We start from the raw sequence: 19,619 nt of genomic DNA, 5'->3' as shown, positions 1-19,619 counted from the left end.
AATTGATAGGCATGCCCTGGGCAACTGTTCTGGGAATGGGGGAACAGTATTTGCAACACTGGAAAGAATGAAGGTCAGACAGGGAACCACGTACACCCTAACATGGAACTGTGCTGTACCAGAATGTTCAGAATTCCACAATATCTACGACCGCTGTGAGGAATGCTACATTTTCTGGTGCACCAAAGAGTTTTGCCGCCGTTGCTAACTCTTTATGTTTTATATCCTACGCATGTTTTAAAACGAAAACAGCCTATGAAGCAAAAAAATCAAAACCGTATAAACATGTTGTCTAATATATTATGAGTGAACTACTTTCAATTTTTAAATGAATGCGTATAACTTCTACAATTACCAAGGCAGACTTTGAATTAACAAATGAGTTTTGGAAAATCAAACTTATGTTTACATGAAACTTTTGTTTAAAGCATGTGTTTGCGATACTAACGTTGTGAGAAAATAAAATAACATTGTTTAAAAACAACCCCCATGTTCGCAGTAGTACTGAATTGCTTAACGCATATAGACAGATATAGTTTCGTCGGACCGGTAAAAAATCGTGTCTACCATTTTACAGGCCAATCAAAGAAGAAGGAAAAAAGTTGTGGAGGTATAAATCAGGCCGGCCCGTTCGCATGCTTGTAGGCGTCAATGAAAAGTTTTTTCGCAGCCGCAAAAACATCACACACCTTCACTTCCCTGCAGCCATCATTGCCAGCTGCCGCATGCAGTTCAATCAGGTGAGCTGTCATGACACCAGAATGCCGACGCAGACAAGCCTGTGGGATATCCTTATATCGCTGAATAGTCAAAGGTGCGAAATTGACGTTCTTCTTTCCAACCTGAGAGGACGCAAGCCAGAGTAGGTATGGGATCATCTCAGCCAATGGGAGAAGGCATGTTTTTATCTTCGACTCCCGCCAAAAAAGACACAAAGCAGTCAAGAACATACATGTGTCAGTCAGCCATTCTAACACACAGACCAACCCATTGTTGTTTGTCCAAACTATAAGGCATGTATAACCAGTCCACCCCACAGGGACATAGAGCAAGAGTAGCTGCATCAAACGCATACATTCCTTTCTCCGTCGCCTTACAGAATTTTGGGTAATGCTTCATCAACGCGGAGACGAATTCAGAATCACAGAACGCAACATTTTGTTCAACCGTTGCACACCATCCTGACGCCCAATTGTCCCTGATGCTATGCATGAAAGTGTCCATAATCTGCAAGAAAAACAGTAATGGGTTACTAAATATAGAAGCATAGCTATATTGAACAGTAACAACTTTGGCTAGGTAACCTCTGTAGAAATGTCTTCACGCATCTCAACAATATCTACAACAAATTTCACCGGAAATACCCGACCGCCACCAAAGTAAACATCACTAAAACAACAAGGAACATGAGTTCAGTTCGAACACATTAGACATATGTTATTGTAGCCAAATATTACTAACTTGGTTGTAGATGTGATGGCATACAATCTTCTCTAATTGCAACAAGTCATAGTCGGAGATTTGACTGGGCACAATTGCGGTTGACACTGAGGCATTCGAAGATTTAGCCTACAAATGAACGCATGCAATATTAGCTGTACATGAATAAAAGCCATGGGATATGAAATAAAAAATACTTAACCCTAAACCATGAACCCGTCCAATTTAAAAAAAAAAAAAAAAACCAACACATGTAACATACCAGTGAGGGGATAGCAACAACATTTCATACATGTGGGTTGCCATGTTGTGAAACTTTGGTTGGAGGCAAAGGGTCAATCTCGGATGCCTTGGTAGATGCTAATACATGGTCCGTTTCGTCTGCATCAGGAACTCCGTCTATATCAGCAACCACATGTCAAGTTTCTTCTGTAGAACCCTATGAGTAAAGTAAACATGCGTGCATTGAGTTTGCTAACTAGAAACAAATGAAGTGTTACACGGTGGCAGTACAAGCATTTTCCAACAGATAAGCGTAAGAAATATTGACGTTTATCAACAAAAACACATGAGATGAAATGAAACCAAATGCCGTAAGATGTTAAAACATGTTTTAAAAAAAATCGAAGCTAAACCACTACAAAGAATATACTCTAAATGGGCATGGGATAAACAGATATATATTTGTGGCAGACATGGTTACCTCAGAGATAACATGGCAATATGGTTTCACAACTTCTGCGCTAATTCTGTCTTGTCCAAATATATCATATGTTGTCCTCTTCTTCTACAATGCAAAGAAAATATTAAAAACGGAAACGGTTAGATAGTACCCAGAACCAACTAAGTATCTTGGGCATACCAAACAACTATGCGACGCTTTTGCTTGGAGATCCATTGCCGTTTCGGCTAGGGACTCTTTTGGATGGATATAAAGTAAGATGCAAAGTAAGGAGATTTATGTATTAAACATACTAACGCAGGTAGACGTCTTGAAAAACAAATGTTCAAAGTGGACATACCAAAGGTGGTCCCTGAATGTTTACGTGATGATTAGAACTGCTACAATTCCCAACGTTTCCTGTGAGAGGCCGACCGTTTTCCACATTGGAAGAGACTGTTGGCACAGTTCCGACCGGGGAAGAAGAAGTTTGAGGCACTCAAACTGGATCAGAAGCCGAGGCTCCCTTGTCTGATTTGTCTACTTTCTAGCCAAAAGACCCGGATGTCATTTTCTGGATGGCCTGTGTTATCATATCCGATATCCTAACCTCTGAGTCTGCTATGGCTTTCATGACACGTTTCTCAGACCGTTTAACCTTCGTTTCCACATATTCTTTCAGCCCCTCCGATAGGTGATCATTTGCCTTCCGCTTCCCATTTGAGCCTGGTCTCTGCTCAGATGGTATGCCTGGTTCTACACCTTTGCAAACTGTTGTGTCTATGCTACAAAGGTTGCTATTTTCATTCTTATCAACCCCGATGTCATCACTGTTCTTACCTCCCGCAAACATTGTATCCATAAAGTTGCAGTTGTCGTTGATCATCTCCAATAGTCTATCAACCCCTTCGTCTGGCTTGTCGTCAATGGCATCACCTAATTTGGGTCCAAGCAGAGAGTTAACTGTACACTACACGGACAAAAAGAAACATGTCAGATGGCAATCATAGAAAATATTAAGCACCAATCATCTATCATTGCAAATCGCCATCGTTACTATGGGTACTATGTCTAACAGCATAAAACTGTTAGCGAAATAGCGCAGATGCACGTTTACCCTGTGTTTTTATCGGAAATCACATATCTTTTTAATATAACACATGGATTTATCGAACATTCAAGCAAAGATGAGTGCAAAAACATACGACATGACTTACAACATAGTGTGCACGCGGACATCATGCAACAAAATTAAAAACAATCACACATTCTTCTGACAACATGTTATTTACTGAAATAAAGTGGGATTCTACAAAAGAACGTAAACGGATTATTCAATTGACGGAAGGACTTCGTGTGATTTAATAGTTAAAGGTATACTAAATGGTTTGGAAATCGAGATCTTACCGCTGCTTTACCATCGACTTTCCAAACAACATCCAGCTTCAATGTCCAGAGGCGCTCAATCACTTGTGTTTCTTCCATATCAGAATCACCATCATCGTTAGGGCCCAAAAACTGCACCTTGATCTGTGGAACGGCTTGAAGAAGTACCAGTTGCAGCGCTAAAGGAAATCCTTGTACGATTGTTGATTTCTTCTTTAATTTACGTGGCCCCCTCGCCTTTATAGAACGCATCGTTAGTTTGAAAGCCTCTGTCCCCCAAGGATAATTCAGAAACTCTTCCAAATTCTCAGACAGGTCAACGTGTACCGGCGAGATTTTGCTTTTCGCAGAAGTAGGGCAAAGGACCCCATCGAGCAGAGCAAGTACGGCGTAACGGATCGGATTATCCCTCTCAGGGACGAGGTGCCTCTTTAATCTGCTGACTAGCCAGTCGGCAGATACATCGGCCCGGTCAAAGTATTTATACCAATATTTACCGGCGACTACTTTCAGTTTGCCCTTCTTCTCTTTTCCGTAGGAAGCTTCTCGCATCTTAAACTGGTGACAGCTGTAAATTCCACAATTGAGAACCGAATCGGGAACCCACCATAAATAACCCATATTTCGTAGTCTTTCTTCACCAGGAGTTGTCTCGTCAATAGAAAATGAATGAGTTTTCCAGAATAAGCCGCGCTCTCCGGTACCTCAAAAATTTTCCCAAACTGAGAGGATTTTATGATCTCGAGTTCAGATGGGACCAAGATTGAGGCGAGATCGTCTATGATAGAGAGCTCGCTGTACGAGTGTACCCTCTCACCGATGGGTTCGGATCCTTTAGCAAACATTCGTTCTGGCAAGCCCAGATTCGCCATCTAAATAGAGAAAATAACAACAGAAAATCAGTTGATCACGAAATAGAGACGAATCAAATGGAATCACCAGTTAATATGAAAACGAACCTCTCTATAATCGGCGACTGCTGTGAGTAAGGATGTCGGGAACGGCCGCCCAAAAAGCTGAGCCAAGTAAAACACAGTGGTTTTTTAGGGTTGGAGAGAACCGGCAGTTGTAAATATTTAGTTTCTTTATTTTTTGATGTTGTGAAACCCTAAAAACCACTGTGTGACTTTTGGGTTGCGAGTGAAATGTACAATCCTTTATGGGGAAACTATTAGAATACTAAATGACAAATGTGTGAGAGTAGATAACTTTCAAAATTCAAACTAGGTAATCATTTTGTGGCAGACAAATGGGTCCCTTGTGTTTGGTGGACACGGGAGGAGACAACGTAATTTTATGTTGCATAGGAAACATACAGACATGGCTCATAGTCATTTTATGAATTATTCTAAAAAGTATAGACATGGCTCATAGTCATTTTATGAAGATCGCCTTAAAGGTTCACAAGGTTTGGGAGGCAATTGAACCTGAAACAGCAGCAGCCGACAATGAAAAGAATAACATGGCTATGGCTCTACTGTTTCAGTCCATACCCGAGGCTCTAGTTCTGCAAATTGGTGATCTGGATACGGCGAGAAAGATTTGGGGCGCCATTAAATCGAGACATGTTGGGGAAGAACATGTTAAAGAAGCACGTCTACAAACACTTATGGCCAATTTCGAGAGACTTAAGATGCAAGATACAGAGAAAATTGATGAGTTTGCAGGAAAGATGTCCGAGATAGCCCCAAAGTCCGCTTCTCTTGGTGTAGTGATTGAAGAAGCCAAGATGGTTAAGAAATTTCTTAACTGTCTTCCTCCCAAGAAGATAGTGGCATCTTTAGAACATGTGTTGGACCTTAATACCACTATGTTTGGAGACATCATCGGACGTCTCAAGGCCTACGAAGAGAGAATCAGTGAAGTCGGTGATGTGCAAGAGGGTCAATCTAAACTCATGTATGCAAAAATGGAGACACATAACTACAGTCGCGAGTATAAAAGCGATTTTTGGAACAGAGGACGAGGAGGTCGCTTCTACAGAGGGAGAGGGAGAGGACGAAGTAGTGGAGAAGCATTACAAGCTTAAGGAGGAGAATGTTGGAGTAAGCTTGACGCATAAGCAAGCCTAAAGAGATTAGAATTGGAAGTTTAGAAAGTTGTGAGAAATAAGAAAATTGTCTTCCTAGAGAGATTAGGAAAGTGAGGTTATGAAGTTCGTTATAAATAGAGATGTCGGGTTATGACTTCCTATCATTCAAGATGTGAGAGTTTGTGAGCTTTAGGTTTTTGAGGTATTTTTCCTAAAATAATAAAGAGAGTTCTTTTGAGGTTGTGTTAATTCTCTTTCTTGAATCCTAGAAGTTACGTCTTCCTACTTGTATTTTGGATGTCGTCTCACTATTACGTATTTACGATTTGGGTTAGCGGCGTTCAGTTTTGTATTAGGGATTAAATTTCACAGATTTAAATTTACACGGTTTTTTTTTTTTGTCAACCATTGGGTCACAACTGGCCGGTCCATTAGCCAAATTCCTACATTCATAGGAACCGGGACTCGATCCCGGGTGTGATGGTACCTTCTACAAATAGATTTACCCCCTGCCACTGCACTAAAGTCACTTCACATTTACACGTTTTTTTATAGATGTCAACTTTGAAAATTATGGCGTATTTATTTGGGTTGAACCATCATGAAAAAAAAAAAAACTCTTATCCATTATATATATCCATTCCTAAAATAACAATCTATTTAATTTTGGTAGATAAAACATCTTCATCGCCTATCCAAATATTTGGATATGTATAAGATATACAAATTGTGTAGGTAAGTTATAATCTATTCAAAAAAGCTGTAGCAATTTTAGCAAAGACTTAATGTTTTCTTGTATATATAATAACCTTAATGACCAAATTCTGCAGGATAATTGATATTTGTGATTCCTACTTGCATTTCTGATGTATCACTATTACTTATTTACGATTAGGATATAGGGTTAGGTTTTATATTTCTTATTTACAGTTTAACTTTTAACAGTATACAGGATAGACCCAAACAAGCCAATGCGAAGGAACATTGTTTACATAGGTAACTAGGTGCGGAACTGTGCGAACACGTCGCGCTAAACTATCCGCTTTACCATTCTGAGAGCGAGGGACATAGACTAGGGCAAAGGAAACAAACTCCTCTCTATCCGCCTGGATGTCCTCCAAGTAAGGTGTAAAGGCTGGCCACTCGAAAGGCGAAGACACCATCTTCACTAAATCAGAACAGTCGGTGAGGAAGACGACAGATTGATTATCCGCCCCAATCATACAACACATAGCCCAGATAAGGGCTTCAAACTGGGTGTAAAGAGGAGAAAGACTGCGGCGAAGGTTGGCAGCACCCATAGTGGGATTGTCACCCCAAAGCGACGTGCAAAACCATCCTCTTCCCGCAAAAAGATCTACTATTTTCGAGGAACCATCAATATAACAAGTATAACTTGAGAAAGACCTAGGAACCCCAAAACTCCCCCTCACACAGGGGACAGCCGTACTGGTAGTATCCGGTGCTAAGACCACATCGTCTGTCTGAGCCAGAACCCATGCTTTTGCCTCATCCTCCGCTAACCACAAGATGGCTAGGGGGTTGGAATCCATATTACTAAAAAGTTTATCATTCCAGGCCTTCCAGATATACCACAAAATCCAAGGAAAGATTTCCTGATTTTGAATATTTGGGAACCGCCAAAAAAGAAAATCCATATTTGTGAAGATTGATTCCAAGGGAAAAACACCTGGGGCCGTCGGAAACTGCGACAAGGCCCAAACCTGGCAAGCTGGCGGACATTCAAAGAGGGAATAATTAATCGTCTCGTCCCCAATTCCACAGAGCCCACATGTAGCATCACAACTCAGACCATATTTCCGTAGATTAGTTGTAACCGCCACACAACCCGAAAGCACTTGCCACATAAAATTCCAAATTTTTGGTGGACATCGAATTTTCCACACAAAGGCATGAAGGGGCACAACAGTCGGTCCAAAAACCTCTGGCCCGGCAGGAGCCATCGAACTGGAACGAAGAATGTGGTACCCTGATTTAACCGAGTATTTATTAGACTTGGTAAAATGCCATCCCAATAGATCCAGTTTATCCGGTTGTCGCAATGGTAAGTCATAAATTATAGCCACATTTTCCGGTACAAACGTAGCCGTAAGCTGGGCCATATCCCAGGAATTGGAACTGATGTCAATAAGATTTGTAACGCGGAGTAGAGGATCAAAAGGTAACCCTGTACTCAGTGCTGGTCTCGGAGATTGAGCAGGGATCCATGGGTCAGACCATACAGAGATGGACACACCAGATCCTACCCGTTTAATAAGTCCTTTATTAACCAGAGAGCGAGCATAAACTATACTTCGCCACCCATAAGACGGCGAGTAAGATTTAATTGGATCTAAAGGATCAGAATGTCGATAGTAACGTCCTTTAAATACCCGTGCAAAAAGTGAATCCAGTACTGTGATCAAGCGCCAAAGCTGCTTCGCCAACAGAGCGGTGTTAAAATCATCTAGGCAGCAAAAACCCAGACCCCCTACATCTTTACCATTACATAGTTTATCCCACGCCACCAAATGTAAGTCTCTGGATTCTGCAGAGGAGCTCCACCAAAAATTAGAAATCGCACTTATCAACTTCCGCGTGACCTTCTTAGGCAGTCAAAAGCACGACATGACAAAAGTAGGAACCGCCGTAGCAACAGATTTAATTTTTATCTCTTTGCCTCCTTTCGATAACAATCTAGCCGGCCACCCACTTGCTCTGGCTTGCAATTTGTCTTGAACAAACGAAAAAATTTTCGTCTTTGCCCCGCCCAGGCTTTCCGGGATCCCTAAATAGGATCCCATTCCACCCAAATTTGTGATCCCCAACACCCCTTTAAACTCCTCACGCAAAGCATTATCCACCGTATGACCAAACTGGACCGAAGATTTCTGGAAATTGATTTGTTGGCCAGAAACCCGCTCACACTTCTTAAGGATACCTAAAACCACCTCGCATTGCTCCCGCGTGGCCCGACAGAAAAAAAACTATCATCCGCAAACAAAAGATGGGAAATGGTTGGACTAGCAGTCGAAACCTTCATACCGGTAAGAAGTTTCAGCTGTTTGGCTTTCCAAAAATGTGCAGTAAGCACCTCCATACAAAGAATGAAAAGATATGGCGAAAAGGGGTCCCCTTGACGTAGCCTCCTATGAGGAATAATGGAACCATATGCCTGACCATTAATAAGGACCCTTGTATTGAACCGACTTGATACAACACATAATCCAGGATATCCACTTTTCACAAAAACCAAACCGGCGAAGCAAATACTCAACAAAAGACTACTCCACCCGGTCGTAGGCCTTACGCATATCCGTTTTAATGGCCATGAACTTACCCTTACAATAAGGATTAGTCCGCAAACCATGAAACATTTCTTGAGCAATCAAGATGTTATCCAAAATTAACCAACCCTCCACAAACGCTGACCGCGTCTTTAAGACTAGAGATGGTAAATTAGTGCGGAGTCGCTGACATAGAACCTTAGAAATAATTTATACCCGACATTACACAGCCTAATAGGCCGTAACTCCGTCATCCTCGTTGGCTTGTCCACCTTTGGAATGAGACATATGTTTGTCACATTTAACCGTTTATCAAAATCCCCATTATGCAAGAAGGAATTGACAACCAGTACCAAATCTGTTTTAATCGTGGCCCATGCTTTTTGGTAGAAAAGGGCAGTCATACCATCCGGGCCTGGAGCCTTACCCAGATGCATTATGAAAAGTGCGTGTCTGATCTCTTGCTCGGGGAAATAGATGGTTGGATCTCATCCAACATCTCCACAAAATCCGATGGGTCCGAGTAAGTAAATAAATCCTGAAAGTAGGAGACTGCAATATTCTGAATATCACTCTCCTCCATCATCCAATTACCGTGCTGGTCATGGAGTCCAACAATGCGATTCCGGACCCGTTGTTGCTTCGTCTAAGCATGAAAATAACTGGTATTACGGTCACCAAACCGCATCCACCGACTCCTGCTCTTTTGATACCAATATACCTCCTCGTCCTGATACGCTTCCCGTAACCGCCAAGTAAGCTCCGCAAGCTCAGCAACCAAAGTAGCATCATTTTCCTGGGCAACCGCTTGTTTGGACTTTAAGTCCTCAATTGTCTCCCGCCTGTGAGGCACTTGCTCCTTCCGCCACCGAGATATGGCTCGGCGACATTTTGAAATTTTATCCACCAGGGTGGGAGCGGATGCTTTCCCTTGCGTAGACTCCCAACCCGCGGCAACCACACCTAAGAAACCCTCCTTGTCCAGCGTCTGTTAAAACGAAAACCACTCCGACCCCGCCGAGTGTTATCCTCAATAACAGCCCACAAGGGTTTATGATCCGACGCAATCATTGGTAGATACTCCGTAAACGAATCCTTGAACAAGTCATGCCATCCCTCATTTGCCAAAGCCCGGTCTAAACGACAGCGGATTGGTTTCTTGTCCCTCCACCCTCTCTAGGAAATACTATCCCCAAGAGCAGGGAACTCAAATAATCCGTAGTGTCGGATCATTGTGTTGAAAGGCACAAAAGAAGAGGCATGGCGCAAGGCACCACCCCGCTTCTCATGATTACCTTTTAACTCATTGAAATCCCTAATTAAAAACCAAGGAGAATCTCGACTTAACCCAATCCTTGTTAACCGTTCCCAAACCAAATACCGTTTCTTTGGAACCGAATCACCATAGATAAAAGAAATATAAATTAATTGTCTCTTAAATACAATTTCCACATCAATAATACTGTTGGACTCATAAAAAATGGAAACATTATTATTATTATTATTATTATTATTATTATTATTATAAAATAGTGCAAGACCACCACTACAACCAACAGGTTCAACCGCTTTTAAATCTGAAAAACCAAATTAACAAACAAAAGGCTCTAAAACAGAAAAAGATTGTCTAGTTTCATAAAGAAACAGAAAATCTGGCCTATGTTTCCCCCATAAATCCCTAAGATACCCAATAGAGGCTTTGTTACCAAGCCCTTGGAAATTCCAGCTTAAAATCTTCATTTATCAATCTTTGGAAGTGGTGGCTTGGATCCACCTGTTGCACCCGTATCCTCCTCCTTCGGTTTCGGGTTAGTCGGCTCCCCAGCCTGGCCACCGTTCTTTAAAGCAGGCCTCCTTCGGTTTTGGGTTAGTCGGCTCCCCAGCCTGGTGTGCCCCATAGATACAGATTGAGCTTCTTTGAGCCCACACCCTTCAGGCCCATTAATCCTTTGCCCTTGCGTGATTTGTCCAGCAAGCCCGAAGGTGCACCCGCAACCACCGAAGGTAAATCAGTGTCCATGGAAACATCAGTAGGGTTGGTGTAATGACCCTCACCAAGATTAAAAATCCAAATTAAAATTTTGGAGAAAAAGACTCGAAAAGGACTCAGCCAGAAAAATAATAAGAATTGCTGAAGGGAAGACCGACGAAAAATCAACGAGTCGGGAGATGGCCGGTGATTGGTGGTCAAGAGGCTAAGTCGAAAAGAAAACCGAAGAAGAAGGAGGTTCGAGCCAAAAACCACAAAATGGCCAAAATGCGGTTTGGACACATCGGACGTAACTGGACGGAGACAAACCAGACGGACGAGGATGGCCAAAGACGTTACAGACGCATCGGACGAACATGGCCAAACACAGACCGGACGCACTGAGACACACCGAGGATTACCGAGAAGTACCGAGACGCACCGAGAAGTACCGAGAAGTACCGAGAAGTGCCGAGACACACCGAGAAGTACTGAGGATTATCGAGAAGTACCGAGGCATATCAAGAAGTACCGAGAAGTACCGAGGATTACCGAGACACACCGAGGATTACCGAGAAGTGCCGAGACGCACCGAGAAGCACTGAGACGCATCGAGGAAAGCTTAGGCGCACCGAGAGTGCTGAGAAACTTGCGGTACTGCCGAGGATTTGCGGTACTACCGAGAGACTACGGACGAGACCGAATAACCATTGGACGTATCGGGCTTGATCGAGAAATGCCGGATGCAGCCGACGATTGATGGACGCAACACCGAGGAGCCGACAGCGTTCCGGATTTTGCGGCGTTTGTTGGCGGCGCAAGGAGGAGAGAATATTTTTTTTCTCTTGAATCAACCAACGAGGTTTCATGCAACCTTAAAAGTATAATCATTGTGTTGTTGAATCATAAGAAAGGAGACATAATCAATTTGTCTTTGGGAATTGGCCAATGGATGATCAAGGAGTGGAAAAGTGGAGGACAAAGGAGATTCATCCCCCACAAATCGCCCAATACCATTACATGCAAGGAGGAGAGGAGTTTCACTTGATCTTGTATAGCTTGCTCACCAAGTCGCCAAAGGAGTGGGGGAGAAGTAAGCAATGTGTTCGACATGCATTGGAGAAGTGCACCGCCCATAAACCTCTATAAAAGGAGAAGTTCACTTCTCAAGTGTGACATTCTCTCAAACACAAAGAAAGCTCAAAAATTATCTAAGTATTTGCTCTTCTAAATCGAGAGAGCGAGAGAGAGAGAGAGACGGAGTTGAGAGGCGAGATGCTGATCGAAGACAAGGCGAGGCGATGATCGAAGACGAGGCCAGACGCGGTTAGAGACAATGGAAGACGATGTTCAGAGACAAAGCAGGCGCGAAGAGAGGTTGTCTGATCCGTGGTGCCGTGAATCTCAAGACATCGATCCGCCGAAATCATTGTGAGTTCTGTGGTAGTTTTGTGTGGGGTACCGCATGGATCCTACGGACCGTGTGCGTACCTATTGCTTGCTGCATTTAGTCTAGGTTCATGTTAGAACTAGGTAGATGTTGCATGCTTAATATGGTAGGATTTATGCTAGAATTCATGCTAAAACACATAGAATTATGCTAGGAATCACCATGCATGTGAGAATTGAGTAGAATTGAACCGCATATTTTCATGATGAATTTTAAGCTATTTTAGCAATATTGGCTTGCTTAAAATTTGGACTATGGAATTGCATGTAGAAAGAACTGATAGATTTTTTAACCGCAATAAATTCTTGCTTAAAAATTGGTAGATCGGTTGCATGCATGTAGAACAATCTAGGATTGCTTGAATTTCTATTCTTGTTGCTGTTGCTTGTTGTGTGTTTCTTGCTTGATTTTTGTTGATTGCCTTGCTTGATTTAAGAGTAGAGAGTCTAAGTTTCGAGTCCAAGTTGAGTCTTGCTTGAACTAACCCTCTTTGATTGCTTGTTTGTTATTTACTTACGCTATCGTTTCTGTTGCGTTTGCTTTGATTGATTTGCTTTCTTGTTTCCTTGTTTGTTGGGGTAGTTGGGTTGGGGAAAAAGTAGAATGCATATCTAGGTTGGGGTACCCAGGCTCACTGAGTAATATTAGATTACTCATGATAATATTTTGTCTCGTAGGTAGTCTAGGTGGAGTCTAGTGCTGGAGCAAACTTAGGGTACCGGATAGGGCTTGTTTTCATGTGTTTTTGTAAAAACCCTATATTTTCAAAGACGTATTCTATGAATTATCCGACTATTTGCGTGTATTGCTTGATAAACTATTTTCAATGTAATAATTATTAAGTAATATAATCGGTGTTCAAGGAAACATGGCAAGTTGCATTTGATACATTGGCCTTGTCTGGGCCAACACAACGCGCCAGGGCCGCGAGGGTTGCAAAGCCTAAGCGAACCTCGGCCGCGGGCAGAGTCGCGTCCAGGAGGAGTGGTCGGGAAGCTGCAGCTTCCGTCCCTCGACCGGACCACCAGGGTGCGGTTCCCATACGTAGCATTCCGTGGGCCGTCCATGCTCTTGTCCGGGGCTTAGGACCGGTTTGGGGGCGTTACAGTTGGGATCATCACGAGGGACCAGAGTCTCCACAGCGGACTCATCCCTAATACCATTCGTGCTAGAGTCCCCTTCCCCCTCGACCGAAACCTCCGTACCATCAGCAGCTACACCTCCTGACATGGTAGTATCCTCCACATCCTCCATAGCCAAACCTGCAACACCCATAATAATACATGTATCCGGTAATCCAGAATCAGCACCCTGAGTAGTGTCATCTCCAGTAGAAGCAGCCATTGGATCCGCTACAGGCAGCACCGGTACCATATCGCCTGAAGTGGCCATAAGACCATCTGTCCTGGTAGCAGCAACCGGGTCATCAACCGCAACCACTTCCTCGGTCTGCTGTACAGACTCTGCAACTGCAGGCACCCAAGACGTCCACCTCACCGTCCTGAAATAAAGCTTTACGGACCACCTCGACTGCTACAGAAAGGTTATCCCTGCCCCGAGAAGTGGATGCCCTTGTGTCCTCCGCCTCTGCTTGCGGGTGGACTGGTTCCTGAGCAGCAGCAGCAGCCCTCGAGAACCTATGGTCATTGTATTGCACATAGGTTTGAAAACGCCGTTGCTTTGCCAAAGTTTCACCTACTACTGACTCCGATTGAGGCTTTGAGCTCCTCCCAAGCTTCCCTTCAAAAGGACGCTTGCCCTCAGCCTGAGAACCTTCCCCATTGGACCTCCCTCGATATCCCCTACGAGAAGGACCAGCCTTTTCATACCCTTGCTTCCGATCGGACTTAACAGCCCCCTTGTAACTCTGGTTGCGTCTGACATCAACCACCTCTGGTAGAGGGAGCACAACTGCCTCCTCAGGAACCACTTGCAACAGTGGACAATGCACCTTATCATGACACAAACTGAAACAATGAGAGCAGTAACCAAACAGAGGCTCATAGCGGAGAGATACAATGGTTTCTTTGCTATTATAGAACTCCACCTCAGTCTGAAAGCATAAGGGTTTAAACCCATCAACCATCACCTGAACTCGCCCCACCCCATCAATATCGACCTCCTGGACACGCCCGATGTCCTCACCAATGCTCCAGAAAGTAGGTTCAGCCCAGAACTGAAAGGGGACCCCCATGACACGAACCCAAAAGATCAAGGACGAAGGATACATGGGATCGATAGTAGGTTTCCATCGAACCATAGACACCATCCAGTGATCGAAGTGGAAAGGAGCCATTTTCAGCACCTCAATTATGTCCGCTTTATCGTCGAAATCAAACTGGAATTTACCCATTCCTAAGTCAGCACCAACAACCTTGCCCTCTAAATGCCAGATGCGAGGAAACATGAACAAAAGCATCTTCATGTCCTGCGATCGTGGGTTCATGCACCTGCCGATCACCGTCTTGGAATAACCCTCAATCAACGCCATATTATCGAAGTAAGGAATCTTGACCTTGCGTATCACAACCGCTGGTACTACACTCTTTGTAGCCGAACTCTGACTAAGAACCATGCTCTGAGACATGATGAAAAGCCAAGAAAAAGACGGGAGAACAAAAAGAAGCAACAACTGAACTCGACAAGAGGCAAAAGAAACCAGAGAGAAGTGTGTGCGATGAATCTGCTCAAACGAGGGAAGAATCCGTTTATACACCTGCACTAGAGAGATCCGCGTATCCTCCGTCTCAAACCACACAATCAAATCACAATCAATCAGATCCCGCAGAGGAGCTCAAACCTCGATACCATTAAAGTATAGATCCAAAGAATCGTCCCAAATCCCAGACCAGAACGGATCCTTACCCCCATTCAACCAATCAATCTGGATCTGTGATACTGCCAAAACTATTTGCTTTCCCTTTTCGTAATAGATGATGAAGAAAGCCTATAAATGAAAATCCTCAAAAAGATCGATAAACGATCGAGGACACCGTGAGATCCCAAGTTTCCAAAGGTTTCTTCAAATGCAAAATCGGATCTGCAATCCAATCATAAGGAGAAACAAGCGGAGATGAAACTCCAAGATCCCCAATATACCATCGTAATAACCATAAAAAACCAAAAGCACAACCGAATGAAACACTCGCATCAGAGATCAAAACCATGGGAACATTATCGCCATCGCTGTCGCTTAGGGTTTTTTCCTCTTAATGTGGATGTAAGAGTTTTTTACTCGGTTTAACTTTAAATACTACTAAATTTACATAATTTTAGAATTACTGTACTTGTTTTTAATATAGATGTCAATTTTGAAATGATGGTTTATTATAGTGTATATAGAGATGGTTTATTTTGAATATGGGATAGCTTGTGTTTCCCTTAGTATTATAGATTTCCTTTGTATCACTTGAATGAAGATATTTTTTCAAATTTTTTTTATCTCCGGATCAGTTAAAGTGTATTTATTTTGGTTGAACTGTCTTGAAACCTCTCTCTTCGGTAGCGTTCGCCCTAGCCATCATTTTCAGATCTACGAAAGAGCCTCCGCTCTCCGGCGCCGGTATAGCTTCGGCTTGCCGGCGTCGGACCTTGTCCTCGTCTTGATGCTCCGTTGTTCTCCCGTCAAATCCAAGTCCGTCTCGTTCCAAGATCTCGTCTAAACCGCACTTGCGGTGTCTTCTCCGGCGTTATTTCCGTCGTGAGTTGTCTCCTCCTCTCGCCTCTGGTGGCCTTTCACCTCCGCTCGCCTATTGGTGTTGTGGGTTCTTCGGATACTTCTCCGGGGTTTGCCCTTCTGCTCTCGCTCTTCAGTCAGTTTCTGGGGCTGAGATCTCCTCGATGAGCCTATGGAGACCCTTCCTCTCCCAACCCGTCGGCTTCCGCCTCCCGTCTAAGCTCTCAACCGCCTCTCTCCTTCTGGGCTACTTCTGTGATTTTCCGGATATGCCTCCTCCCAATTTAAATAAATGTCAATCGAAGTTTTTCTTATGTTAATAATCAAAACTCACAGGTTTTGGAAAACAGAATGGAATCAAATTGTTGTTTTCTTTGTTTACAAAGGATTCACATATAGAACATCTTCAAAACACAACAGAATGTGTGATTAAATATATGATAGTTTCTATTTCCATATTGATTGCTTTATTTTTTAGTTGGAATAAAATGTAAAATATTTAGGAAACAAAATCTGGAGTAATGTTAATTTTAGAAAATATTTAGGGGTTAATATTGTAAATAAATTTTTAAATAAACAAAAGTAAAAAAGCATAACACAAAATGTACTTAAAAAATGTTAATATAAATTTATCACTGATGCAAATAATTTATAGATGATGGAATTTTTTTTCTTTTTTTTTTTACATAGGGTCAAAGACCAAGCTTTAGGAATATTGCGGAAATGTATCTATCCTAAGTATATCACTCAAATGTGCCGAACGAGCTAAAATCTCATAACACCCTTTCTATCAAAACAAATTCTCAAAACTCCCTCAATGGTAAAAGGACAATATTACCCTTAATGAAGATTGTTTTAGGTTAAATATAATTAAATAAGTAATTGTTCAACGAAAAACACAGTAGCTTAGTGGTTGTGAGCTCCATGCGCACGCGCGCGCGCCCAGGGTTCGAATCCCACTATGCGCGGTACAACTGGTACAACTAGGGTGCAACTGGTACAACTAGGAGATATATGGTACAACTATGCGAGGTGCAACTGGTACAACTATGGTGCAACTGGTACAACTAGGGGATATATGGTACAACTATGCAAGGTGCAACTAGGAGATATATGGTACAACTATTCTTTAAAAATTGTTAGAGGGGTAGTTTCGTCCTTTCGTTAAAAAAGGGGTAGTGAGATTAAGTGGGGGTAATGCAGAGATGAATTTCTGGTATAGGGACACTAGAGATGAATTCTCCTTTAAGGGGATTACTATTATCTTAACCTTTTTTTGTTGTACACCGAACTTTTATATTAAATCAAAAAATGTTTCCCTTATACAAACTTAAACATAGCTTCGCAACAGAGTCAGCCAGTGGTGGATCTAGGAATTATTTTTATCGGGGTCAAAACATAACTAAACTTTTTTTTATATAAATATAAAAACATCTTACAAAACTATTCTAAGAGTTTTAAAATCCGGAAATCTCTTTTTCACAGTTTCATTTGTAATAGATAAAAAATACATCTTTTTCGATAAAAAAAACTAAACAGTCATTCAAAAACTGATCTACAATCTGATTGCGTTGATGAGTTTTCACAATCTTCATCGCTAAAAAGCATCTCTCAACAGTTACAGTAGCAACAGACAAAATCAAAAACAACTTCAACAGTCCAAACACCAAAGAATGTGACATATATATATATATATTACTAAATATATGTATACTAAATTTTTACTAAACTAATATATGTATTACTAATTTTAAAAAAAATTAATGAGAAGTCAATTGACCCCACACCCTTGTACGTGGATCTGCCCTTGGAGTCAGCTAACACATTTGCTGCTCGTGGGATATAACGACAGGTAAAACTAAGAAAACTATCTGCTCCCAACAGGATATCCGATAATACACCATGAACTTCCAAAAGAATTGATCGAGAGTTGATAGTTCCAACTAATTGTAGACAATCCGATTCAAGATAAAAATGCTTGACTCCCATTCTGATCGCATCCTGAATTGCAGCTCTGCATGCAAGGCTTTCCGCCATTAGAGCTGAAGATACATTCTTACAAATAGCAGAATGTTGAGTGAGAACACCAGACGATAAGAAGGTTCTTGTCCAACCAAGCCCCGCAACTCTTAGCTCTGCCCTCCAAGCGGCATCTGAGGTACTAGCCATACTTACCCCCGGCACTCGAATGGGCTCTGGAGTAGTTCACTTTTGTCTGGGACATGAAGAAACTAGAGAGAGTTTCTGGAATGAAAACCACTCCTTGGCATCCGCAATAGCTTTTGTCATGGTCTCTTGTGCAATAAACAAGTGATCACTGAAGACACTTTGATTTCTTGATTTACAAAGATTCCATCAGACCCACGGTGCCAAAGGACCTGCACTGATCCCAACGGTGGGAGGCAAATTTGGAAATTTGCCAACTTCAGACTATTTCTTACGTTTTCCACCTGAATACAGGGAAGTACCTGCTTAAAAGGCGCAACTCGCCAAACATCTTGTACAAAAAGACATGTGAAAAGTAAATGCACAATAGATTCAGATTCTTTACACCGGGGACAGGCTACATCAGTGTTAACATGTCTTTCCGCGAGATTTTGCTTTGTGGGTAAAGCCCCCAGAAGAGCCTTCAAGAGGAAAAGCTTAATCTTAGGCGCTGTAACAACAGACCAGACCTCAGCAATCCAATCTACTACTCCTAGATGCTGTCCCGGCACCAAGCTTTAGGAATATCGCGGAAATGTCTCTATCCTAAGTATATCACTCAAATGGGATTACTATTATCTTAACCTTGAAACCAATATTAAGTAGTAGATTGTTTGATGTTGTGATTGGATGGTGCTTTAGAGTCGGTAGTTTTAAAAAATGAAGTCACAGCCCAAAAATTTTAAAAGAAATTATATTGGCTGTGAGAAACAAGTCTTTTTCTTACCATTTTTCTTGTTACAAATTGAATAGAAACTGAACTTCATAGTCTTTTTTCTCATGAACTCTTAATAACTCTTAAGTATTATCTATTGGAACAAAAAAAACACTTCCGCTTTATTATCTACAGAAATTGAGTAAAATATATTTTTTTAAATTTTAAATAATATAAGGTCAACATATATATATAGTAACAGCTAAAAAAAGGGGAAAAATTATGGACATATATGCAAAAAAATACTTAAAAGATAAGATTATATGAAAATCATGACATGTGGTGATAAACAAATGGAGAAATTTGAATTACAAAAGAGAAAGAATCTTTTAAGTAATAGTTTTCATTTTTCATTCTTTCCCCTTCCAAGTTTGAATTATGGGAAAAATGTCATTAAAATCCCCAAGTCTACATTTTCGTTGATTTAAATCCCAAACTCTGCTTTTGGAGGAAAAAAACACCAATTATTTGTTGATTTCCAAATAAATCGCAAACTCTTGTTGACCTAGCCTTTTGAGGCACACCATTAAGTGGTCAAACGGAAAAATTAAACGGAGTTAATTATCTGTTAACGAGATCCGTTAATAGCAAAACGACGCTGTTTATAACACCCTAAAACCCCCAAATTAAGAAATCGATTCTCAATTCTCTCAATTCACAAACCCTAATCGATCTCAATTTATCTTTTCTTCTTTAATTTCAATTTTCTTCTTCGGTTTCTCTCTTCTTCTTCGAGTTGACGAGATGAGTTCTAGCTCAAAGACATCGGTGGTAGCTTCGTTCGACCGTGGAGTGCCA

General features: G+C 41.8%; 2 protein-coding genes across 2 annotated transcripts; both read right to left on the bottom strand.

The window, feature by feature from the left end:
• Positions 1–2,648: 2,648 nt before the first annotated feature.
• LOC147938879 (uncharacterized) lies at positions 2,649–4,359 on the bottom strand. The gene is made up of 3 exons (XM_087465796.1): positions 4,129–4,359; positions 3,509–4,045; positions 2,649–3,071 (listed from the first exon to the last, which is right to left on the bottom strand). The coding sequence occupies exons 1-3, from the start codon at positions 4,357–4,359 to the stop codon at positions 2,649–2,651; spliced, it is 1,191 nt and encodes a 396-aa protein (XP_087321922.1).
• A 2,098-nt stretch (positions 4,360–6,457) lies between these two features.
• Positions 6,458–9,243, bottom strand: LOC147938878 (uncharacterized). The gene is made up of 4 exons (XM_087465795.1): positions 9,023–9,243; positions 8,614–8,728; positions 8,233–8,506; positions 6,458–8,067 (listed from the first exon to the last, which is right to left on the bottom strand). The coding sequence occupies exons 1-4, from the start codon at positions 9,241–9,243 to the stop codon at positions 6,458–6,460; spliced, it is 2,220 nt and encodes a 739-aa protein (XP_087321921.1).
• Between the last annotated feature and the right edge of the window lie 10,376 nt (positions 9,244–19,619).

The sequence above is a fragment of the Camelina sativa genome, chromosome 9, assembly GCF_030686135.1.
Source record: "Camelina sativa cultivar CO46 ecotype springtype chromosome 9, ASM3068613v1".
Lineage (NCBI taxonomy): Eukaryota > Viridiplantae > Streptophyta > Magnoliopsida > Brassicales > Brassicaceae > Camelina > Camelina sativa.
The sequence above is the reverse complement of the archived record's forward strand: the minus strand, read 5'-3'. Positions and strand labels throughout refer to the sequence as shown.

Bases quoted from the DNA above. Each gene is read 5' to 3' on its own strand.
- LOC147938879 (XM_087465796.1), bottom strand. From the start codon at position 4,359: ATGGCGAATCTGGGCTTGCCAGAACGAATGTTTGCTAAAGGATCCGAA. The intron at 4,046-4,128 runs GTGAAGAAAGAC...AGCTGTCACCAG, and splicing joins TATTGACGAGACAACTCCTG to TTTAAGATGCGAGAAGCTTC. The intron at 3,072-3,508 runs GTAAGATCTCGA...TTGTCCGTGTAG, and splicing joins AAGTCGATGGTAAAGCAGCG to TGTACAGTTAACTCTCTGCT.
- LOC147938878 (XM_087465795.1), bottom strand. From the start codon at position 9,243: ATGCATCTGGGTAAGGCTCCAGGCCCGGATGGTATGACTGCCCTTTTC. The intron at 8,729-9,022 runs GTATAAATTATT...TGTTGTATCAAG, and splicing joins ATTAGGCTGTGTAATGTCGG to TCGGTTCAATACAAGGGTCC. The intron at 8,068-8,232 runs GTGGGTGGCCGG...GCTCCTCTGCAG, and splicing joins CAAATTGCAAGCCAGAGCAA to AATCCAGAGACTTACATTTG.